Source organism: Salvelinus namaycush, chromosome 35 (genome assembly GCF_016432855.1).
Source record: "Salvelinus namaycush isolate Seneca chromosome 35, SaNama_1.0, whole genome shotgun sequence".
In the NCBI taxonomy this organism is placed as follows: Eukaryota; Metazoa; Chordata; class Actinopteri; order Salmoniformes; family Salmonidae; genus Salvelinus; species Salvelinus namaycush.
This window is the reverse complement of record NC_052341.1, coordinates 27,138,683-27,161,714: the sequence shown is the minus strand read 5'-3', so window position 1 is coordinate 27,161,714 and position 23,032 is coordinate 27,138,683. Positions and strand designations below refer to the sequence as shown.

The following is a 23,032-nucleotide window of genomic DNA, read 5'->3' as shown; positions in this document are numbered from 1 at the left end:
TATGTGTTATTTCATAGTTTGTCTTCACTATTATTCTACAATAGAGAAAATAGTCAAAATAAAGAAAAACCCTTGAATGAGTAGGTGTGTCCAAACTTTGGACTGGTACTGTTCTTACAATGACACTCCAACACACAAACAGAAACACACATACGACATACGCTCACAACACAAAACACACACATGCATATTGACGCCAAACACACATGTTCACACTCTTCACATACGGAGCTGCTACTGCTTATTATGTAATCTGATTGCCTATACACTTTTACCCCTACCTACATGTACATATTACCTCAACTACCTAGTACTCCTGCACATTGACTCAGTACTGGTACTCCTTGTACACTGAACAAAAATATAAAAACGCAACATGTACAGTGTTGGTCCCATGTTTCATGAGCTGAAATAAAAGATCCCAGAAATGTTCCATACACACAAAAAGCATATTTCTCACAAATGTTGTTTACATCGCTGTTAGTGAGCATTTCTCCTTTGCCAAGAGAATCCATCCACCAGACAGGTGTGGCACATCAAGAAGCTGATTAAACTGCACAATCATTACATATGTGCACCTTGTGCTGGGGACAAGAAAAGGCCACTCTAAAATGTGCCGTTTTGTCACACAACACAATGCCAAAGATGTCTCAAGATTTGAGGGTGTGTGGAATTGTCATGCTGACTGCATGAATGTCCATCATAGCTGTTGCCAGAGTATTTCTTGCTAATTTATCTACCATAAGCCACCCCCAACATCGTTTTAGAGGATTTGGCAGTACGTCCAACTGGCCTCACAATCGCAGACCACGTGTATGGTGTCGTGTGGGCGAGCGATTTGCTGAAGTTAACGTTGTGAACAGAGTGCCCCATGGTGGCAGTGGGGTTAGGCATAAGCTATGCACAACGAACACAATTGCATTTTATCAATGGCAATGTGAATGCATATCTGTAATACCAGTCATGTGAAACCCATAGATTAAGGCCTAATTAATTGATTTACTCATATTAAATGTAACTCAGCAAAATCAAAAGAAATTGTTGTGTTTATATTTTTGTTCAGTATACATAGCTTTGTTATTGTTATTTATTCTGTTACTATTTTCATTCTCACATTTTCTTACCTTTTAACTCTGCATTGTTGGGAAAGGGCTTGTAATTAAGCATTTCATAGTAAAGTCTAAATCTGTTGTATTCGCCGCATTTGACAAATACATTTTGACTTGAGTAGTTAACCTCAGGCTGGCTCCAGCCTCTAGCAGCGCTGGCTGAGTGACCTGGAGTAGTTAACCTCAGGCTGGCTCCAGCCTCTAGCAGCGCTGGCTGAGTGACCTGGAGTAGTTAACCTCAGGCTGGCTCCAGCCTCTAGCAGCGCTGGCTGAGTGACCTGGAGTAGTTAACCTCAGGCTGGCTCCAACCTCTAGCAGCGCTGGCTGAGTGACCTGGAGTAGTTAACCTCAGGCTGGCTCCAGCCTCTAGCAGCGCTGGCTGAGTGACCTGGAGTAGTTAACCTCAGGCTGGCTCCATCCTCTAGCAGCGATGGCTGAGTGACCTGGAGTAGTTAACCTCAGGCTGGCTCCAGCCTCTAGCAGCGATGGCTGAGTGACCTGGAGTAGTTAACCTCAGGCTGGCTCCAGCCTCTAGCAGCGCTGGCTGAGTGACCTGGAGTACTTAACCTCAGGCTGGCTCCAGCCTCTAGCAGCGCTGGCTGAGTGACCTGGAGTAGTTAACCTCAGGCTGGCTCCAGCCTCTAGCAGCGCTGGCTGAGTGACCTGGAGTAGTTAACCTCAGGCTGGCTCCAGCCTCTAGCAGCGCTGGCTGAGTGACCTGGAGTAGTTAACCTCAGGCTGGCTCCAGCCTCTAGCAGCGCTGGCTGAGTGACCTGGAGTAGTTAACCTCAGGCTGGCTCCATCCTCTAGCAGCGATGGCTGAGTGACCTGGAGTAGTTAACCTCAGGCTGGCTCCAGCCTCTAGCAGCGCTGGCTGAGTGACCTGGAGTAGCTCTGCTTAGCTAGCAGACCTTTGCAAGAAAGACAGATGAAATGTACAGATGAACACGACTCTCCAACCTCACGACTCTCCTTGACTGTTTGACTGTTCTTAGTGCACAGTAAAAACAGCTGTGACCTACATTAAGTGTCATAGAGTCAGAAGTTTTCCTATCAATCCACAGCAGGCTATAAGGACTGATAAATAACCTGCCATTTTTACACTGAGGCGCAGTTTAATGCAAGCACATATTTGAGGATTACCGTTGCTGTATGTTGACAGAATACGGGAATGTGAAAGCCACAACTTGTGCTTGAAGCAGTTTACTATCGTGTTTGAAGCATGTTTCTGACAGCAGACTAGAATGCTTGGCTATGTAGAATTTGAATAAGCACGAGTGTGTGTATGGTGTGTATGGATCAAGATTGGATTTACATTAGTGTGCATGCTACCAAAACCCTGTCACCTTGAGTAATTCTTTCATTTACATTTTCCATGGCTCTTTTTTCTTTTTACTATAGTTGGTTCCTACCTAAATTCCTTAATATAATTGTTATGTTGCCTGATTGGAAAAGCAGGGTCCCTGTAGACAGAGATCCTCAAAGATCTGCATGTTCAATCAATAGATGACTACACGCACACACACACACACACACACACACACACACACACACACACACACACACACACACACACACACACACACACACACACACACACACACACACACACACACACACACACACACACACACACACGGCCTTAGGTTTGGAACCGTCTCTTAAAGTTGAACTCGCCACCCCTTTGCTTTTGTTTTGGCGTGATGTGCTGTATGTTGCCGTTCGAGGCAACTAGGTCCCAATGTACTTTTCCACCAATACAATGGTAACTGTTTACCAGAGAAGACTCTGGGAAGTGGGAACCACGCATGTAACTAAGCCAATATCTGCAGGGAAAACGAAAGAGAATTACAAGCGGAGCTGAAAAGGTTAATAGGTTTAGTTTTTACATTTACTAGACGAAGAGAAGCGTAAGGAAGTCGCACAAGTACACTTCCCACATTTCGATGAGAAACCGGGGTGAGACTTGGTTCACAGGCTGCATCATTTCTCTAATGTGCTAAGGGACTCTTCTTCCTTGTGATGGTGTTAATTTAAATGTTTGATGACAGACAATATATTTCACTTGTTCATTTGCTGGACAGAAAAAGCAGAAATATCTGCAATTCCCAACTGCAATTCGCGTGTCAGACAGACACACAAATGGACAAAATGTCAATCTCCACCGGAATCCTCGTCAGTTCAAGTCGTCAACTTGAAAGATATCAAAAATCAGAAGTGTCAGGCTTCCCGGAAGTTCAGCTATCGGTGCTGGAACATTTCCATTCGTTACACATTTGTTATACCATCTACACATTATTCATGTCTTCCTTATCACTCTCTAATCGTACCTCCTTCCCTGCTCTACTCTATGTTTGTGTACAGCAGCCAGATGGTTGTTATTCTACACTGATGGTTAAAGAACACATTAGTGGCTGATGCTGACGGTGTACAGGTACAGACTGCACTCCACTCCCTGTTCTCCGGCAGCTGTAGGCTGACATTTGACTAGCAGTGAGCGGAGTCGTGCAGGTCCCTCAGCAGCTGGCAAATGGGATGGCATCTTGGCAGCCTGACATGGTCCTGCAAGCTGGCAGAGCACCTGTGACTGGTGACGTAGATGGGGGGGGGGGGGGGGGGGAGCTTGGCTTGGCTCTCTGTCTGATCATACTGGGCTCCGGCCTCCAGGACACAGGGAGAAGGTTGCTGCTGGGTCAGGCTGGCTGTTTACACATTAACACAATGTTCCCATTCACCCCATGCAGAGAAAGCATATACAGTAGGACAGGCAGCGGAGAGACTTGCTGATGTTGGTCCATTATCTCTTCTGGAATTGCCCAGACAGTGTAGAGTACCCTCATTGGCAGGGATATTTTGTTAGTAGGCATACTGCTATTGGGCATATTGTTGGGGGATGTAAGTAACTGCACATCACCCAATGTCAATCTCAAGCTTTTTATATGGAATAACTGAGACCACAAAATCCTGACGGTTATTTAATAAATTCCTTGCATCTGAGCTATAGAGTGCCTGTCTAAGGTACATTATTTATTTTTGATAAATACCAGAGACCATGGCATGGAATGTAAGCATTTACATTCGCCTATCATTGTCAGTGGGGTTTTAGTCACACACAGTATAGAAGGCCTTGCAGTTTGAGAGAAAAGCCTATAGGAGTGATCAACTAGTTTGTCATAACTGTCCCGATCAAGTACTAGACGTCTGATCTGCTCGGCTCCTCTCTCTATAGGTGGGTTGGCTGACAGCGTCACGAAAACGATGTGCACGCCTCCATGGGGCAGAAGTCAGCCTGTTGTCGTGATTCTGGTTGGCCAGATTGCTGGCAAGAATGACAAGAAACTGCCATGTGGGGAATCGCAAGTGGCTCGTTTCAGCTTGTTTTATCATGTTGATACCATGTCTTGTACAGCTTACAAGTTGTCAACAATCTAAGCCAACCTCATCTGTTTTGCCCCGTTGTTGCTAAACAACCAACCCCTCTACAGCTCCATAAAAAAAGCCCCTACAGCATACAGTCTTTCAATTTCACTCTCACTTGGCAAACCTGATCCAATGACCTGCAATCTATTTTCCTTCTGTGAGGGTTCTCCCACTTCCCCCAATCACAGACGTTGTTTTGCCTCTTGACGCACATCGCCATTTGTTGTGATACCATCAAGGCGAAGACAAACATGCACGCTGTTCGCGTCTACATACACTGTGGTGATGAACAGGACTCAAAAGAAGAACATGGTACAGCAGATTCCCAGTCTATTGCACGTGCCAAAAGCAAAATACACACAAAAACATTGTTTTAGTGTGTAAATGTATTTATGTTGAGTATGAAGTCTGAGGATCATTGATGAGATATCAACAGTGTTAAACATATGCTTAATACCGTATGACAATTATAAATCAAGGTTATACTTTATACAGGTAAGTGTTTTATTTAAAAGAGGGAGAACTTTTGCTTCACATATTTTCCCTTCAATTGAATCCAAAGAAATATATGTTTTTGGCCATTGCCAATGATAATGAATCGTCTATTTCGCCCTGACATTACTTGACAAGTCAGCAACTCTGGCTCGGAGGAGTCCGAAGATTAAAATGACATGAGTAAAATCAAATGGGCGTAGCAGGGGTGGGGGTGGGGGGGGGTTAGATTTCCTGCAGGGTGTACTGGTAGATTAAATAAGCTCTTCACAAAACATTAGGCAGGGGAGCGAGTCGACGTGACCAATGGTGACCAACACAGTACAGCCTTGTGCATCGTCTTCATCTCCTAGGCTCCATCTGCTTCTAGAAATAATGGTGCTTTGTGGCATGTGGGACCAGACACGCTAGAGTACATGTATGAGGTAATGATCCAAGTGTGTCCGGGGGCAGTGTCCGTTTGTGATCTTTTCTGCCATCACCATGAAGCCTAAAGACATTTTTCACTTTCAAAACCCCTAACCTGAGGACATGGTCCCCCTAAACCTGAGGACATGGTCCCCATAAACTGGCCTAAATATTTGACCCTCTGCTGCTACTGCTAGTACTACAGTCCTTAAAAGGACCTGGCCACTACCATTCCACGAGCCTGGGACTATTTTGGTCTAAGAGAAGAGACATTTAATCAAGAAACATAGTCCAAGGCTCTAGCTATAGGTCTCATAGAACTGTGAGCACAATGCCGATCTGTCGGTCTACCACTCCAGAATGAAATAGAGCAGTGGCTGGCAGAGAGTCTAATGCAAAACCACCACACAGTCTGGGAAGAAAGGGGATACAGGCAGCGACAACACAGGTTCTCAATCACTGAATGATAGCACTTCTCGTAAACAGTACAGACCTGGGTAAAGTTGCTTATCCTCCCTGAGTGGCAGGTGATAGGGATAAAAGGGTTTTAGGGTAATGTTTCATGTTATATATTACTGTAAAGATATGTATTGCTCGAATCTGACTGGAACGGCATAACTGGTATTGCATAACCAACTTTAAAATATTTCCAATATTTTACAGTTGCCACAATATAGGGATAATAAAATACGAGTGGAGTTAAGAGGTGAGGAATTAACCAGGAGATGGGAAAGAAGGAAGTGTAAAAAATATAAAAATTTGAGGTGAGAAAAGAGTGGCCCGTTCAGTAGCTAACCAGGACTGGTTGTCCTCCATTCCATCTCCTCCTTCCCCATTTCAATAGTCCAGTCCTGGTCATCTTTTCTGCCTGATACCTATCCCTTAGCATGGTGTACTGTATGTAATCGCATGGAGTTTTAAAAATGGCATCGAGATCTGGTACCAGACTACCTATCCCCTGCCTCCTTTGACTCTGTCCCTCTCAGAAGCTCCCCTTCACACTCAGTACTGTCCTATTAGATCAATAACCGCTGTCCTTCCTCGTGATGTCACAATTGATTCCTATCCCTCTCGTTACCTGACCCCGCCCTCTTCTCGTCACCTTTGTCTCCTGTGCTATTGTGTGGACACTCAAGAAGGGGACCTTGAAATTGGCCCCAGGGTTGCTGATCCGCTAACCTCCTCTCTCCTGCCTCATAGGCCTCAGTGTGTGTGTGTGTGTGTGTGTGTGTGTGTGTGTGTGTGTGTGTGTGTGTGTGTGTGTGTGTGTGTGTGTGTGTGTGTGTGTGTGTGTGTGTGTGTGTGTGTGTGTGTGTGTGTGTGTGTGTGTGTGTGTGTGAGAGAGAGGGAGGGTGGGAATGCTTCACTACTGTGTGACCCTCGGGTGCACCTCCATCACACTCACTGGCCCCACACCTCAGATTCCATCATCCACAACTGACACTCGCCACTGTGCCTTGACATTAAAAGACCATAGGAGAGCAAAACTCATCTAGCAATGAACCCCATGTCACAGTGTCTATTGTTTTAGCCCAGTTGAATTTGCAGAGAAATACAGAGCAATTCTCAAAGTCTGCTAAGGTTATATCTTCAAATGACACTTACTTTAGGTTTATATGCCTTGGCAATCATACATAAAATTGTCCCTTTATAATAAAAAGTTGTCAGGGCTATAACTTTATTCATTTCCTATTAAATGACTTTCCAGCTGTCGGAACGGAGTGAAGTACACCTGAAAAAACTCATGAATTTGCTGAGACAAGCCAAAGTTTTAAGGAAATGGGTTCACAAATTTACAGCTGACCTGATTTGCTTTCATTTTAGAGCGAAATCTTTATGGTGTCTGCAGAGAGGTCTATTCTCCAAATTCATCTCACAGAACAGTGATTTTGGCGACACTCCCTCTCTGTCTCTAGCTGGAAAATGATGATTGAATTCAACTTCGGGGAGAATGACAATATTGCTATGTTAATCTGTGTGATACACAGTACTTGGTTTGTGGTCTGTCACTGTTTTTCCAAAGTTTAGACGTGTTTCTTTATGCCTGCACAAGGAAGCAAACTCTCTGAAATTCAAAAGGGGGGCCCATGAAATCAATGTTATTGAATAAATAAATTGACTGTGGATCAGTGAACAACTACAAACATACTATATGAGAAATATTATCGACAGCAATTGCTTCGGATAAGTATAGCGCATGGGTTAAACTACATAACATCTGATTTCTTATGCTGAGGCATGGTTCATCCATTAAGTGAGGAGTTAAAGGTGCTTTCACGCAGTATGGGGTGAAAATCACAGGTAAATTACTGTTTCACGAGGAACAAATTCCCTTAAATCCTCTGACCTTGGCAAATATACAGTTGAACTAAAGAGCGTTTCAATGCAAACACATTCTGACTCCTGCACAAAACCTCTCTCCCAAAAAGAATTATGCTCGATTAAATGCATACTTTACAATGGAAAGAAATTCATGCTCTACGAATACAAATTAGCACTGGCTTTGATACTGCAAGTCAAATTGGAAAATGATTGTTGTCCATCAATAATGTGAAACCAGATGGAAAACTACTTAGGATGGTAGCGGACTATATTGCCACTCCTGTTATCTTTAATCTGTGCCTGGAGAAAAGTGTTTGTCCTCAGACCTGGAGGGAAAATAAAGTAATTCCGCTACCCAAGAATGGTAAAGCGCCCTTTACTGGTTCGAACAGCCAACCAATCAGCTTGCTGCCAGCAATTAGCAAACTTTTGGATTTTTGTTGTTGTTGATACAGTGCTGTTTCTCTGTGAACAAATTAACAATGTACTTTCAGCATGCTTATAGAGAAGGGCATTCAACATGTACTGCACTGACACAAATGACTGATGATTGGCTGAAATACATTCATAATAAGAGGATTGTGGGAGTTGTATGGTTATACTTAACGCAGAATTAAATATTATTGACCATAATCTGTTATTGGATAAACGTATGGCTTTACATCCTCTACCATATCATGGGTTGAGAGCAATCTATCCAACAGAACACAGAGGGTTTTCTTTCATGGAAGCTTCTCCAATGTAAAACATTAGTGTGGTGTTCCGCAAGGCAGCTGTCTCGGTCATTTACTGTTCTCTATTTTTACTAATGATCTACCACGAGCCTTTAACAAATCCTGTATGTCTATGTACGCTGATGATTCAACATTATACCCATCAGCAACCACAGCAAGTGAAATCACTGCAACCCTAAACAAAGAGTTGCAGTCAGTTTTAGAATGGGTGGCTAGTAATGAACTAGCTGTCTGTGATAACGAGATACTCAGCATTTTTAAAACAACAGTCAACCAAACAAGTCCTGCAGGCTCTAGTTTGATCTAATCTTGACAATTGCCCAGTGCTGCAAAGAAGGACCTAGAAAAGCTGCATCTGGCCCAGAACAGAGCAGCACATCTTGCCCGTCAATGCACACAGAGGACTAATGTCAACAGTATGCATGTCAGTCTCTCTTGGCTCAAAGTAGAACAAAGATTGACTGCATCAATTCTTGTTTTTGTGAGAATGTGCTGAACATTCCAAATTGTCTGTATAATCAACTTACATATAGCTCTGACAGGAAACATACAGTATTATATAGAGCCATGATTGAATGGAACTCCCTTCCATCTCATCTAGACAAGGGGCGGCAGGTAGCCTAGTGGTTAGAGCGAAAGTAGTGGTTTCTTTGCAGCAATTCGACCATGAAGGCCGGTTTCATGCAGTCACCTCTGAACAGTTGATGTTGAGATGTGTCTGTTACTTGAACTATATGAAGCCTTTATTTGGGCTGCACACCTGTTAATTGAAATGCATTCCAGGTGATGAAGCTGGTTGAGAGAATGCCAAGAGTATGCAAAGCAGTCATCGAGGCAAATGGTGGCTATTTGAAGAATCTCAAATATAAAATATATTTTGATTTGTTTAACACTTTTTTGTTCACTACATGATTCCACATGTGTTATTTCATAGTTATGTGTTCACAATGTAGAAAATTGTAAAAAAAAGAAAAAAAAGAAACTTGAATGAGTAGGTGTTCTAAAACCTTTAACAGGTATTGTGTATTTAAATATATATATATACATATATAAACTCAGCAATAAAAGAAACTTCCCGATTTCAGGACCCTGTCTTTCAAAGATAATTTGTAACAATCCTGTCACGCCCTGGCCTTAGTTATCTTTGTTTTCTTTATTATTTTAGTTAGGTCAGGGTGTGACATGGGGGATGTATGTGTTTTGTATTGTCTAGTGGTTTTTGTATGTTTATGGGGCAGTGTTTAGTCTAGGTGTATGTATGTCTATGGTTGCCTAGATTGGTTCTCAATTAGAGACAGCTGTCTATCGTTGTCTCTGATTGGGAGCCATATTTAGGCAGCCATAGTCATTAGGTAGTTGGTGGGTGATTGTCTATGTCTATGTCTAAGTTGCCTGTGTCTGCACTTTTGTTTATATAGCTTCACGTTCGTCGGTTTATTGTTTTGTCTAGTTTGTATAGTGTTTGTTTCGTTTCATCTTCGTCTTATAATAAAGAAGATGTATTGTTATCACGCTGCGCCTTGGTCCTCCTCTCTTCCACGTTACGACGATCGTGACAAATCCAAACAACGTCACAGATCTTCATTGTAAAGTGTTTAAACACAGTTTCCCATGCGTGTTCAATGAACCATAAACAATTAATGAACATGCACCTGTGGAACGGTCGTTAAGACACTAACAGCTTACAGACGGTAGGCAATTAAGGTCACAGTTATGAAAACTTAGGACACTAAAGAGGCCTTTCTACTGACTCTGATAAACACCAAAAGAAAGATGCCCAGGGTCCCTGCTCATCTGCGTGAACGTGCCTTAGGCATGCTGCAAGGAGGCATGAGGACTGCAGATGTGGCCAGGGAATTAAATTGCAATGTCCGTACTGTGAGACGCCTAAGACAGCGCTACAGGGAGACAGGACGGACAGCTGATCGTCCTCACAGTGGCAGACCACGTGTAACAACACTTGCACAGGATCGGTACATCCAAACATCGCACCTGCGGTACAGGTACAGGATGGCAACAACTGCCAGAGTTACACCAGGAACGCACAATCCCTCCATCAGTGCTCAGACTGTCCGCAATAGGCTGAGATAGGCTGGACTAAGGGCTTGTAGGCCTGTTGTAAGGCAGGTCCTCACCGGACATCACCGGAAACAACGTTGCCTATGGGCACAAAGCCACCGTCATTGGACCAGACAGGACTGGCAAAAAGTGCTCTTCACTGACGAGTCGCGGTTTTGTATCACTAGGGGTGATGGTCGGATTTGAGTTTATGATCGAAGGAATGAGCGTTACACCGATGCCTGTACTCTGGAGCGGGATCAATTTGGAGGTGGATGGTCCATCATGGTCTGGGGTGGTGTGTCACAGCATCATCGGACTGAGCTTCTTGTCATTGCAGGCAATCTCAATGCTGTGTGTTACAGGGAAGACATCCTACTCCCTCATGTGGTACCCTTCCTGCAGGCTCATCCTGACATGACCCTCCAGCATGACAATTCCACCAGCCATACTGCTCGTTCTGTGCGTGATTTCCTGCAAGACGGGAATGTCATGGTGTTCTGTCACGTGTTCTGCCATGGCCATTCTAAAACTGACTCTTGGATCGGAGGGTGAGGACTAGGGCCATTTCCCCCCAGAAAAGTCCGGGAACTTGCAGGTGCCTTGGTGGGGTAACATCTCGCAGCAAGAACTGGAAAATGTGTTGCAGTCCATGAGGAGGAGATGCACTGCAGTACTTAATGCAGCTGGTGGCCACACCAGATACTGACTGTTACTTTTGATTTTGACCCCCCTTTGTTCAGGGACACATTATTCCATTTATGTTCGTCACGTCTGTGGAACTTGTTCAGTTTATGTCTCAGTTGTTGAATGTTGTTATGTTCATACATATATTTACACATGTTAACTTTGCTGAAAATAAACACAATTGACAGTGAGAGGATGTTTCTTTTTTTGTTTAGATTATATACTGTACCAGTCAAAAGTTTGGACACACCTACTCATTCAAGGGTTTTTCTTGATTTTCTACTATTTTCTACATTGTAAAATAATAGTGACATCATCAAAACTATGAAATAACACATAAGGAATCATGTAGTAACCAAAAAAGTGTTAAACAAATCAAATATATTTTATATTTTAGATTCTTCAAAGTAGCCAACTTTGCATTGATGACAGCTTTGCACACTCTTGGCATTCTCTCAACCAGCTTCATGAGGAACGCTTTTCCAACAGTCTTGAAGGAGTTCCCACATATGCTGAGCACTTGTTGGCTGCTTTTCCTTCACTCTGCAGTCCAACTCATCTCAAACCATTTCAATTGGGTTGAGGTCAGGTGATTGTGGAGGCCAGGTTATCTGTTGCAGCACCTCATCACTCTCAAATAACTCTTACACAGCCTGGAGGTGTGTTTTGGTCATTGTCCTGTTGAAAAACAAATGATAGTCCTACTAAGCACAAACCAGATGGGATGGCATATCACTGCAGAATGCGTGTGCCTTGAATTCTAAATAAATCATTGACAGTGTCACCAGCAAAGCACCATCACACCCCCTCCTCCATGCTTCACGGTGGGAACCACACATTTGGAGATCATCCATTCACCTACTCTGCGTCTCACAAAGAAACGGAGGTTGGAACCAGAAATCTCAAATTTGGACTCATCAGATCAAATGACAGATTTCTACCGGTCTAATGTCCATTGCTTGTGTTTCTTGGCCCAAGCAAGTCTTTTCTTATTATTGGTGTCTTTTGGTAGGGGTTTCTTTGCAGCAATTCGACAATGAAGGCCTGATTCACGCAGTCTCCTCTGAACAGTTGATGTTTAGATGTGTCTGTTACTTGAACTCTATGAATCTGAGGTGTAGTTAACTCATGAACTTATGAACTTATCCTCTGGAGCAGAGGTAACTCTGGGTCTTCCTTTCCTATGACGGTCCTCATGAGAGCCAGTTTCATCATAGCGCTTGATGGTTTTTGCGACTGCACTTGAAGAAACTTTCAAAGTTCTTGAAATGTTCTGGATTGACTGACCTTCATTTCTTAAAGTAATGATGGACTGTGTTTTCTCTTTGCTTATTTGAGCTGTTCTTGCCATAATATGGACTTGGTCTTTTACCAAATAGGGCTATATCTTCTGTATACCACACCACTCCTCAAATTAACAGGCACACCGGTTAATTAAAATGCATTCCAGGTGACTACCTCATGAAGCAAGTTGAGAGAATGTGCAAAGCTGCCATCAAGGCAAAGGGTGGCTACTTTGATCAATCTCAAAAATATAATGTATTTAGATTTTTTTAACACTTTTTTGGTTACTACATGATTGCATATGTGTTATTTCATAGTTTTGATGTCTTTACTATTATTCTGCAATGTAGAAAATATATCTATTTTTTTTATTTAAAAAAGAAATGAGTAGGCGTGTCCAAACCTTTGACTTGTACTTTATATATCCACTCACCGGCCTGTTTATTAGGACCATCCCGTTCACGAAAATGGATTGCTTTTACAGACAGTGAGTCACGTGGCCGTGGCTTCTATATCAGGCTGGCAGACAGGCATTGAGGGGGGGCCCCCTTGGGTAGTGCCGTGGCGGAGATCTTTGTGGGCTATACTCGGCCTTGTCTAAGGATGGTAAGTTGGTGGTTGAAGATATCCCTCTTGTGGTGTGGGGCTGTACTTTGGCAAAGTGGGTGGGGTTATGTCCTGCCTGTTTGGCCCTATCCGGGGGTATCATCGGATGGGGCCACAGTGTCTCCTGACCCCTCCTGTCTCAACCTCCAGTATTTATGCTGCAGTAGTTTATGTGTCGGGGGGCTAGGGTCAGTCTGTTATATCTGGAGTATTTCTCCTGTCTTATCCGGTGCCCTGTGTGAATTTAAGTATGTTCTTTCTAATTCTCTCTTTCTCTCTCTCGGAGGACCTGAGCCCTAGGACCATGCCTCAGGACTACCTGGCATGATGACTCCTTGCTGTCCTCAGTCCAACTGGCCGTGCTGCTGCTCCAGTTTCAACTGTTCTGCCTGTGGCTATGGAACCCTGACCTGTTCACCGGACTTGCTACCTGTCCCAGACCTGCTGTTTTCAACTCTCTAGAGACAGCAGGAGCGGTAGAGATACTCTCAATGATCGACTATGAAAAGCCAACTGACATTTACTCCTGAGGTGCTGACTTGTTGCACCCTCGACAACTACTGTGGTTATTTTTATTTGTCCATGCTGGTCATTTATGAACATCTTGGCCATGTTCTGTTATAATCTCCACCCGGCACAGCCAGAAGAGGACTGGCCACCCCTCATAGCCTGGTTCCTCTCTAGGTTTCTTCTTAGGTTTTGGCCTTTCTAGGGAGTTTTTCCTAACCACCGTGCTTCTACACCAGCATTGCTTGCTGTTTGAGGTTTTAGGCTGGGTTTCTGTACAGCACTTTGAGATATCAGCTGATGTAATATATAAATACATTTGATTTGATTCAGTTTCTGCTCGATTGAACGTTTCCCGAGAACGGCTGGAAAATAATTTTGGTTCCAACCCCTGACTCTAACCAGCACCACCACCTTGGGGAGCTGTAGACAGTCCTGGTGACAAGGTGAGGGGAGCTGTCGGATGATACCGGGGTATTTCCGAATACTAACGGTATGATTTTCAATACAGTTTTAAAAATATATGTTTTTTTGTTGTTGAGCTGCTTAAGTTAAGTATAACTAAAAGAAATCGAAGATGTGTCAAATAAATTATATGCAGCTCAGGGCTCCAGTTATGGATTTGGTTTGCTAAATTGGCTAGATGTCAAGATCAAGCTTTTTGGTAACAGCAGAGACATTCAATCCCCTTCTGGATCAAGATCCCTGTTGCCTAAATTATTTTGTGTGTTGAAATAGCGCCCTTTGTTTTCACTTCTGGTAATACCGTATACTCTGGTACGGTATAGAAACGGTATGATGGTACGAAAATCTGGATACCGCCCAACTCTACTGCTGATGTCCATTGCCAAGAAGCAGCAGTGTGGAAAAGCCTTGATGCTCATTAGGCAGTTGGTAGCTAAAATAACAGCCAGCCACTGACTTCCGCTTACACCTGTCAAATGCATCAATAATGTTCAAACGGAATTACAGGTAACAACGAAGCCCAGCCCGGGCCACCACGCCGAATAGTGAGTCTGGAGAAAGAAGGGAAAGAGGGGAAGGAGAACAGAGAGATCTATTACAGCGAGGGGCCCCTGGCTGTGCAGCATACTGAACACCATCTGTGATGTGGCTGCCAGGGACCGGCCCGGCGTGTAACCGTCAAGGGAGGTTTTAAGAGGGAGAGAAATATGGCCACAACAACGAACAGCAACAGCAGCTCCACTCATTAGTGCCTCCCTCCCTGGTGGGCACATTTAAATTCACCCATAAACTGGTAATGGCTTAGCCCTCAACTGAGAAAAACAATTAGGAAGTGGAGAATGTGGAGTTTAAGTGGTAAACACACACATGGCGAAAAACCTCCAGAACAAGAATTTTGTGAACTATCCATTTGTCTCTTTTATTACATGGGAAAATCCAATGCTCTGTGTGAGGAGCTTTTCATTCCCTGCGACTCAACCAGGGTTTATGATTATTTATGATCCCAGCTTCCGTTACATTTGAATAATTTAGAAGACGCTCTTAGGCAGAGCAACTAACAGGAGCAATAAGTGCATTGCTCAAGGGCACATCGGCAGATTTGTCACCTAGTCTGCGCAGGGATTCGAACCAACAACTTTTCGGTTACTGGCCCAACGCTCTTAACCATTAGGTTAACTGCCGCCTCTGACATTGGTGCATTGTTTCAACAATGCTGCATGTAAAGAATACATACCATTTGGGCTCTCTTCATCTATGGCAACAATTGTGGCAGGTGGTCCAGTCCTGGAGAGTTTGCATTCTGAAAAAAAATAAATAATTACATTAACCTGTAATCTCCTGTTACGCACCATTACAATTTACAGTCGTACTATGACTAGAAGCCACACAGGACGGAACATTGAATGGAACTAAGCTATATAGATGTACTGCCACGGGGGAGAATAGAGGGAGAATATGAGCAAAGTGCACAGTGGTAATGACATATGACTTCTTTATGAGCAGTATGAGGCTATTACCGGAGGGTTGATGGGGGTAAATACACTTTTAGAAAAAAGGGTTTCAAAAGGATTCTTTGTGGTGGGATAGCGTTCTAACAAGAACCGTTTTGATCTGAAGAACCTTTTTTGGAAGACAAGGGCTCTTTGTAAGGCAATGGGTTCTACCTAGAATCTTTAACATCCTAAGAACTGTTTTTGGAAGAAAGGGTTCTTTGATGATTCTTTGGAAGGCAAGAAGGGTTCTACATACAGTATAACCATATATCTTATTTCCCAGCATGCTCTATTTCAGGGGGATTTTCAGAATTGTTTGTTTTAATAGCTGTGTTTTGGCATGTTACATTGATTGACTGATATATTTTATGCTACACAAAGATAAATAGCATAGATTCTTCTAAACTAATCCAATCTGTTAGTAGTTGTACTCATTACTGAGATGGTTGTTCCAGTTTACATGATCAAGGTAGTTTCAGTATTCAATCTTCCCTAACTTGGCAGTCATTCTGAGTGCAGGTTGCGGATGACATAAAATCCCACGTGTTGGATATCCGAACTCTGGCTAGATTCTAATAGGAATTAATTAAACACCACTTTGCAAGCCAGCATAATGTGACTTGCAGGCCTGATGTTGCCTGTAAACCAGGAGTTTCTTAACACCACTGTGTTAGGGTATAACTAGGCCCTCAAACAAAGGCCTTATGATATATGTAATGTATTTAACTTGAAAGGCTAATAAGGCTGGAGGAGCTGTTCATCGAGGAAGAACCCTCCAAAGATATGTGTATTTTTAGAACCCTTCGTAGATGGTTCTAGGAAGAACCTTTAGATGATAAAATTGTTCTTGGTAGAACCCTTCATAGAGGGGTCTAGGCAGAACCTTTCATAAAGGGTTCTAGATAGAACCATATACAGGGGGATTCTATGAAGAACCCTACATAAAGGGGTCTAGGGAGAACCCTCTTCAAAGGGTTCTACCTAGCACCAAAAAGGGTTCCCCTATGGGGAGTAACCGAAGAACCCTATATGGTTCTACTGAGCACCTTTTTTTTTTGAGAGTGACTGCTACAGTCAGATCACAAAGAGAGACACAGGGAGAGACAGGGAAAAGATCCATCGCCTTACCATCATACTGCCAGTCTGGAGTCAAAGACAGTGTCATCAGCCAGAGAGCCGAATAGAATGAAGGAAAGAAAAAGACAAGCAGGGAGTCAGAGTTCCATAAGATACTTGAAAGAGAACAAAAAAATAGGAAAAAGTGAGGGAAGAAAAGGTATCAAAAGAAAAGTACAGAAACTTTGTAACTTTGAAACAGAGATGCGAAAGTTCACATTATAGTACCTGAATCCACCACTTGCACCTCAAAACACAATCTCCATCATCCGTCCTTTCCTTGCCAAGAGCTACAGAATCAGTTATAAATCAATTTATCATATACGTGCAGGTGGACTTTGAGCAAGTAAACATAAATATCTCACCACCAAGCCCACTTCTGACACCAGCCAAGCGACTAATTAAGCTATTACCTCAAACATTTCACCCCCTTCAATTGTTCCCCTTCGCAGATCAGTATGCGCAAACATTACCCACAACCCACTATGGTAGATTTACAGTCTAGCGCAGAGCAGTGGGACGAGGCTGTGGTGGTGGAGAGGCATCTGAATAAAGTGCATCAGTGAGTGATTTGATGAACACCGTTCCTGGGTGGCAGGCTGGGAGAGATCTATTGCATCATGGGACTGCATTTGTTACGGGGGGGTGTCCGTTTCACCCCATCACTCCCAACCTCCCTGTTTAAGACACACACCTTTACAAAATATGAATGGCTAGTTATGAGAAGGCCGACAGCTCGGTATAAATCACACCGCGTCAACACAGTGTTGAATTCCTCGTGAAAGAAAGAGATGTGGTCATGGGGGAAACGGTTTCCTCAGGGAGGGTGCACTTGCTGGATTATTACTTAAAAAAATACAACTATTTATCTTCCCAACACAATAGCCGTTCGCAGACGGCGGTGGTGGTGAGTGAGCGTTAATACTAGGAAACCATTGCTAACTGACAAGATATCAAAACGCTCCAGCTCCCATATAAACAGCTCCAAAACGGTCTGGGACTTGAGTTCGCTCCGGAACATTGGGCCTTGATTATATCGGTTTGTCGTATCTGGAGAATGGATGTATGGACAAGCAAGGGGCAGCAACAGATGAGAGATACATTCAGTCCTTATGCTTTTAGGTCCTCTGTATGGCTGGCCTTCATAAATGACTAATTACCCACTAGCTGACTAGAGTTAAATGAGTCACACGACATCAGAAAGGCTGTAACCCAACAACCCCCCGGCAACTGTGGCCCTCATATCAACGCCAGCCACTGCAATGCAACAACCGTCTCTACGGGAGAACAAAAAGATAGTGTGACGTTGAAATATTCATGGAGGGGTGTTACTTCTATATACTAGTACGCAGAACAGAGGGACTCCTGTCTGTGATCGACTTTCCAGATTCCAAACAGGCACAAAGAATGTTTTGATCAATTGTTTGGGACTGTTCAATAGCCAACCAGAGCCTATAGACACAGTATCCAATTTCACCTACTGTTTGAAAGAAAATGTAAGCAATATACCATTTCCACAAAGGCGTGTATATTTTGTACGTGTAGGCCTACAGCTACGAACATCCTGATGCACACCGTGTACACTATCCAACGTCATGTTATTGCATATCGTAATATGATTGCTAGTCATTAGTACCTGAAAGTATATTTAAGTAGTAAGTAACAGGCAGACATTTCGAAACCACAACATCTCAAATGCTATAGTGGGTAGCAAATGCCTCAATAAGTAGACATTCAGTAAGCACATTATCTATCCAATCATCCAATAACAAATCCACGACTTTGTACGGACGCCCCAAAACTGTAAAAGTCAAAACGAACAGTCCCCTAAAACCTGCTCCAGCCAAAAAGCAATCTCCAATAAACTGATAAGTGTACCTAAGTCTAACAGTGAGAAATATACTTGTATTTGATTTTATGGATTCAGCCTTATTTGAAGGCTGAAACACCAGCTTGGATTTGAGGTTGGTGTTATTATAGCCATTCATTGTTCACTGGGGTCAATACCTGACCAATGACACACTGCATTCAGGTGTTCTCTCTCCACAGATCATTGGTTCAAAGGAGACCATTAGGATTAGTATTCTATTTCAGAATAATGAGGGTGATGAGATCATTGGCTGACATCTGACCCTCTGATTGGTTAAACGGTTAAATGCTTCTTTGACCCTGCAGGTGTAACATTCCTCCCATAGAAATATCATTGACTAGAACAGATATCCCCATTTGAGTCAATGCACTGTAATTCTATTTCTATGCTTCCTCCCACTTGTCCTGATATGACACCAGAACATTGGCTGATTACAAAGTGGAGCGACGGCGTGTGACAATGAACTTTGATGTCCAAAGACAATCCCTGCATGTGCCCGCTCCTCTAACTGTGATAACCTGTATGAGAGATGCTGCTATGAGATTGGAACGACACCATCCAGAGTAAATCGCCACAGAAATCAATAGCCAGCTATACGGAAGCTACCTGCACAAACTCCAGGTCAGCGAGGCTAGATTTACTCCCAGGACGAGAGGCCATTCTAACCGCATTATTTCTCCTCAGCCCATTCAAAAGAAATACAATGTAAAGGGGAGTGGGTTGGTAATGAGTTGTTTTTTTGTATGTGAGGTGAATTGGATACGAACGGAGTGTATGTGAAATTGATAAAGAACGATAAAACACAGAATGTGATGTCCATATTATAATTTAAAAAACACATAATAGAATCAATAACAAAAACAATTGCAGAGAGAACTTCACTAAACAATAAGTGCTTCTACCATAGCATATGATTTTCTAATCAAAAACTTAATGCAAAATATTAATGGGTACAAAGAAATATTCAATATTTATTCCAGAATCCACTTACAGTCCATCGTTCCTGTACCATGAATAATTTCATACTTCACTAATGTTTCAGTTTTACTTTGAATTAAAACTCTCAATTGGGGATAAACACATTAGGATATGATATTCAGAGTTTGTCAAACCACCTTTTGAAGTCAAAGCGTCATGAGCACAACAGGTGGCAGTGCCTGACTTATTTTGGGCATTCATTAAACCCGTGCACACACACACACACACACACACACACACACACACACACACACACACACACACACACACACACACACACACACACACACACACACACACACACACACACACACACAACCACCCATCCCATTATCCATTTCCATTATCTCTAATGAAGCAGATAAAAAAAACATGCAAATCCATTGATGAAAACATCAGGAGTCCAACACACACACACACACACACACACACACACACACACACACACACACACACACACACACACACACACACACACACACACACACACACACACACACACACACACACACACTCTCTCTCTCTCTCTCTCCAAAAAAGGAAACACACTGGGGGGTTACAGTCAGTGTGGTGTCTGGATAAGAAAGAGAAACATACAGGCTGGTGCCCCAGTCTAAGCCAAACTGAGGCTAGCAATGCATGCTCCCCTGATAAAATAAGTTCTGGAAATTCTGTCAATAATCTGATCTCCACCATCAAATAGTGTGCTACTGTGCTTGGCCTGAATAGTAAACTGGTGGGAACTCTGACAAACAAACCAAAATACAGAAATTGAAATGGATTTTGTTTTAACTCATGAACCTCAAAAAGAACTGAGGGGAGATTAACTAAAATATTGATGAGAATAGTGCTAATAAAACAAGTATATGTCCTTGATAGTTTGCTGTGAAGTTGGTTTGTTTTTGTCATGCGATTTTAAACATGTAACTAGCTAAAGTAGGTCTATATAACGATATATTATTCCTATGCACAGATAGCTATACACTTATATTGATATGTACAGTATAGCCCAGAGGGGCATGTGGCGCATAACAGAGAGATAACTATCTGAATAAGTGTGTAGGTGTGAGTGGGACACTTTGCATGCCTGGGCACCTGAGTGGTGCTGCTTAGTGCTCAAGGGGAACCGACCTCCAGTCCTATTAATACACAGCGCTGGATCCCCGGGATGAGCCCCATACTGAGACACATCCATACATAATGCAATGGAGAGGAATCCCACTCTGTCACCTAAGCGGGGAAATTTAACTTTCTAACAGGAGAAATAGAAGAAGAGAGAGAGACAGAGAGGTAGGTAGAGAGGTCGCGAGAGAGAGAGAAGAGAGCACGGGCCAAAATGAGGACTGTCTTGTAGGTGACACTGATCACTTGCTTAAGATGGTATCTATTGCTCCATGGCAACCACAGGATGAGGATGCACTAATTTGTTTCTGCATTAGAGTTGCTTTGCCACAACACACTTATCTCTATGTTCCTGCATCCATCTCCTACAGTGACAAAGGGATATTTTGAAATTGGAATAGGAAGTACTTGACCATGAGTAGTAATGTTATGTCACAATCGAGGTGTTCTATTTGTCCCTACATGAATAGACAGACTATAAAACTATTTTCCAGCACTGATATGCAGCTTGATGATCATTCTAGTTAGAACAATAACTACAGCCTCAAAACCTTGTGCCCTAATCAAGTCTAAATTGCACTGTACATCAGAAAGTGACTGATTTCTGAACCAGAGGTGAAATTCACATTGGGCTAAGGTGAGAACAATGAATTAAAGTGTCCAACATTATAAATCAGTTTGAAATAGACATTTCCCTTTTTTCTTTTTTAAAAGGTCTCCTTTTGAGCGGATTCGGACAGACGGATGAAGGAGCGTCAATAAAATCGATAGTACATTTCTGAATATTCAACTCCATTCAGGCACTGGTCAAATGCGGAGGCAGTAGCATCCGTGACTTCACTAACATCAAGTAAAATATGCTTCCATGAATCAAGAATCGCCACATAAATCCAGAGGAATCTGTCAGGTTGAAAACTAAGTATAGAATCAGAGCTCATCACTGGGTCGAGGCAGTTTGAACATATCAGTTAAGTTCAATCTGAGACCATTAATCACATACAGTGGTGCAGATGGCCTAGGAATACAAAATGTTCATCAAAATAAACCCATTCAGTGTATTTTAGCATCTGGTTATTCTGAAACAAAAACAAAAACAGGCCTATGTGGTTGTATATTCGCCTTGTTTGCATAGAATATAGGTACTTGAGGTGTGGAGGACTTACCATCTGTGTCTTGCGACAGGCAACAAGTGGCTAACAGCAGAAGTCCTATCCATATTCCGAACCATTTGAAGTGCCATGACCTCATTTGCATTTTCGTCAAGCGTTACTGCGTGCCCACCTGGAGGGAGAGAGAGAAAAGAGAGAGATGAGAATGACCTTTTCCGTCGTGTACATCATAAGGGCCAGGGGTTGAGTTGAACAGCAAAAAATACCCCTGGCCCTATTCACTAGGTCTAAAAAGCTACATAGCCAGGTGATAATTAATAGCTGAACTCTTGTAGATCCAAAACCTTGTAGAATACCACAACCTATTTACATCCACCTGTAGTGGCAACATGAACATCAACAACACAAAGCAAACAGAAATTGTCATGGTATCTTTGTCATGGTATCTTGACATGGTATCTTTTTAAAAAAAAGTTACTCTTTCATCATTTTATCTCCTTACAACATTTGCCACATTCTCTCAAGAATTCGGAAAACCGAACCCAAACAGGTGAATTACAGGTATTCTGAAAGGAATCCGACACCGGAGCTTATGAGTCAGTCCATTTCAAAGGAAATTTCCCACCCAATTTTACCTTTGGGAAATAGTCTTTTATCGAAGGGCTATGGGTGTCTTCTATCAAATTCTGGTTCTCTCGTGTAATACCACCGGGGAGGAACTACATTTAACCTTGCCCTTTGAAGTAGACAGTGAAGTTGATAGTGTTTTCCACCAGAGAGATACAGTCCACAATACAGTATAGCTTTGATGTTTCCTCCATCATGGATGCTACATGTCTTCAGTGGTAACTTATTTTACTGTATGAAAACCAGGCTTTGCCAGTTATCCCTGCACTACTGATAAAATACCACAAAAAAACGTTTTGGGGAAATATATTGAGGATAGTGAGAGGATAATCTTGTGGTCGAAATACATGAAATTGCTAAGATGCAGGAACTGTGAACTTATGACCTTGTGGATCTCACAGACGTTGCAGAATGCAATGTTTTGCATTATACTTCACTAAAAAGAATTTCACTGAAATGAAAAGACACACGCAATGAACAATGGAGAAACGCAATGGATTGAAACACTTTTTCAACGGGAGATACTTTGGCAGAAAGTGTGAGTCCTGAGCTAAGGAAGAGATACCAGCCGGACAGAGACAGATCGTGACGGAGGCTTTCAAGCCAACCGATTCCTTTCACATCA

The 23,032-nt window shown here is 42.7% G+C and overlaps 1 protein-coding gene across 1 annotated transcript in view; it reads right to left on the bottom strand.

Moving 5' to 3' along the window:
* LOC120029668 (protocadherin-15-like) overlaps window positions 1–23,032 on the bottom strand; it is a 224,724-nt gene that overhangs the window by 147,645 nt on the left and 54,047 nt on the right. The window contains exons 2-3 of the mRNA XM_038974947.1: window positions 16,714–16,728; window positions 15,327–15,392 (exon numbers count right to left, since the gene is read on the bottom strand). Of these exons, the coding sequence (XP_038830875.1) occupies window positions 15,327–15,392; window positions 16,714–16,728 (81 nt within the window). The remainder of the gene's footprint in view (window positions 1–15,326; window positions 15,393–16,713; window positions 16,729–23,032) is intronic.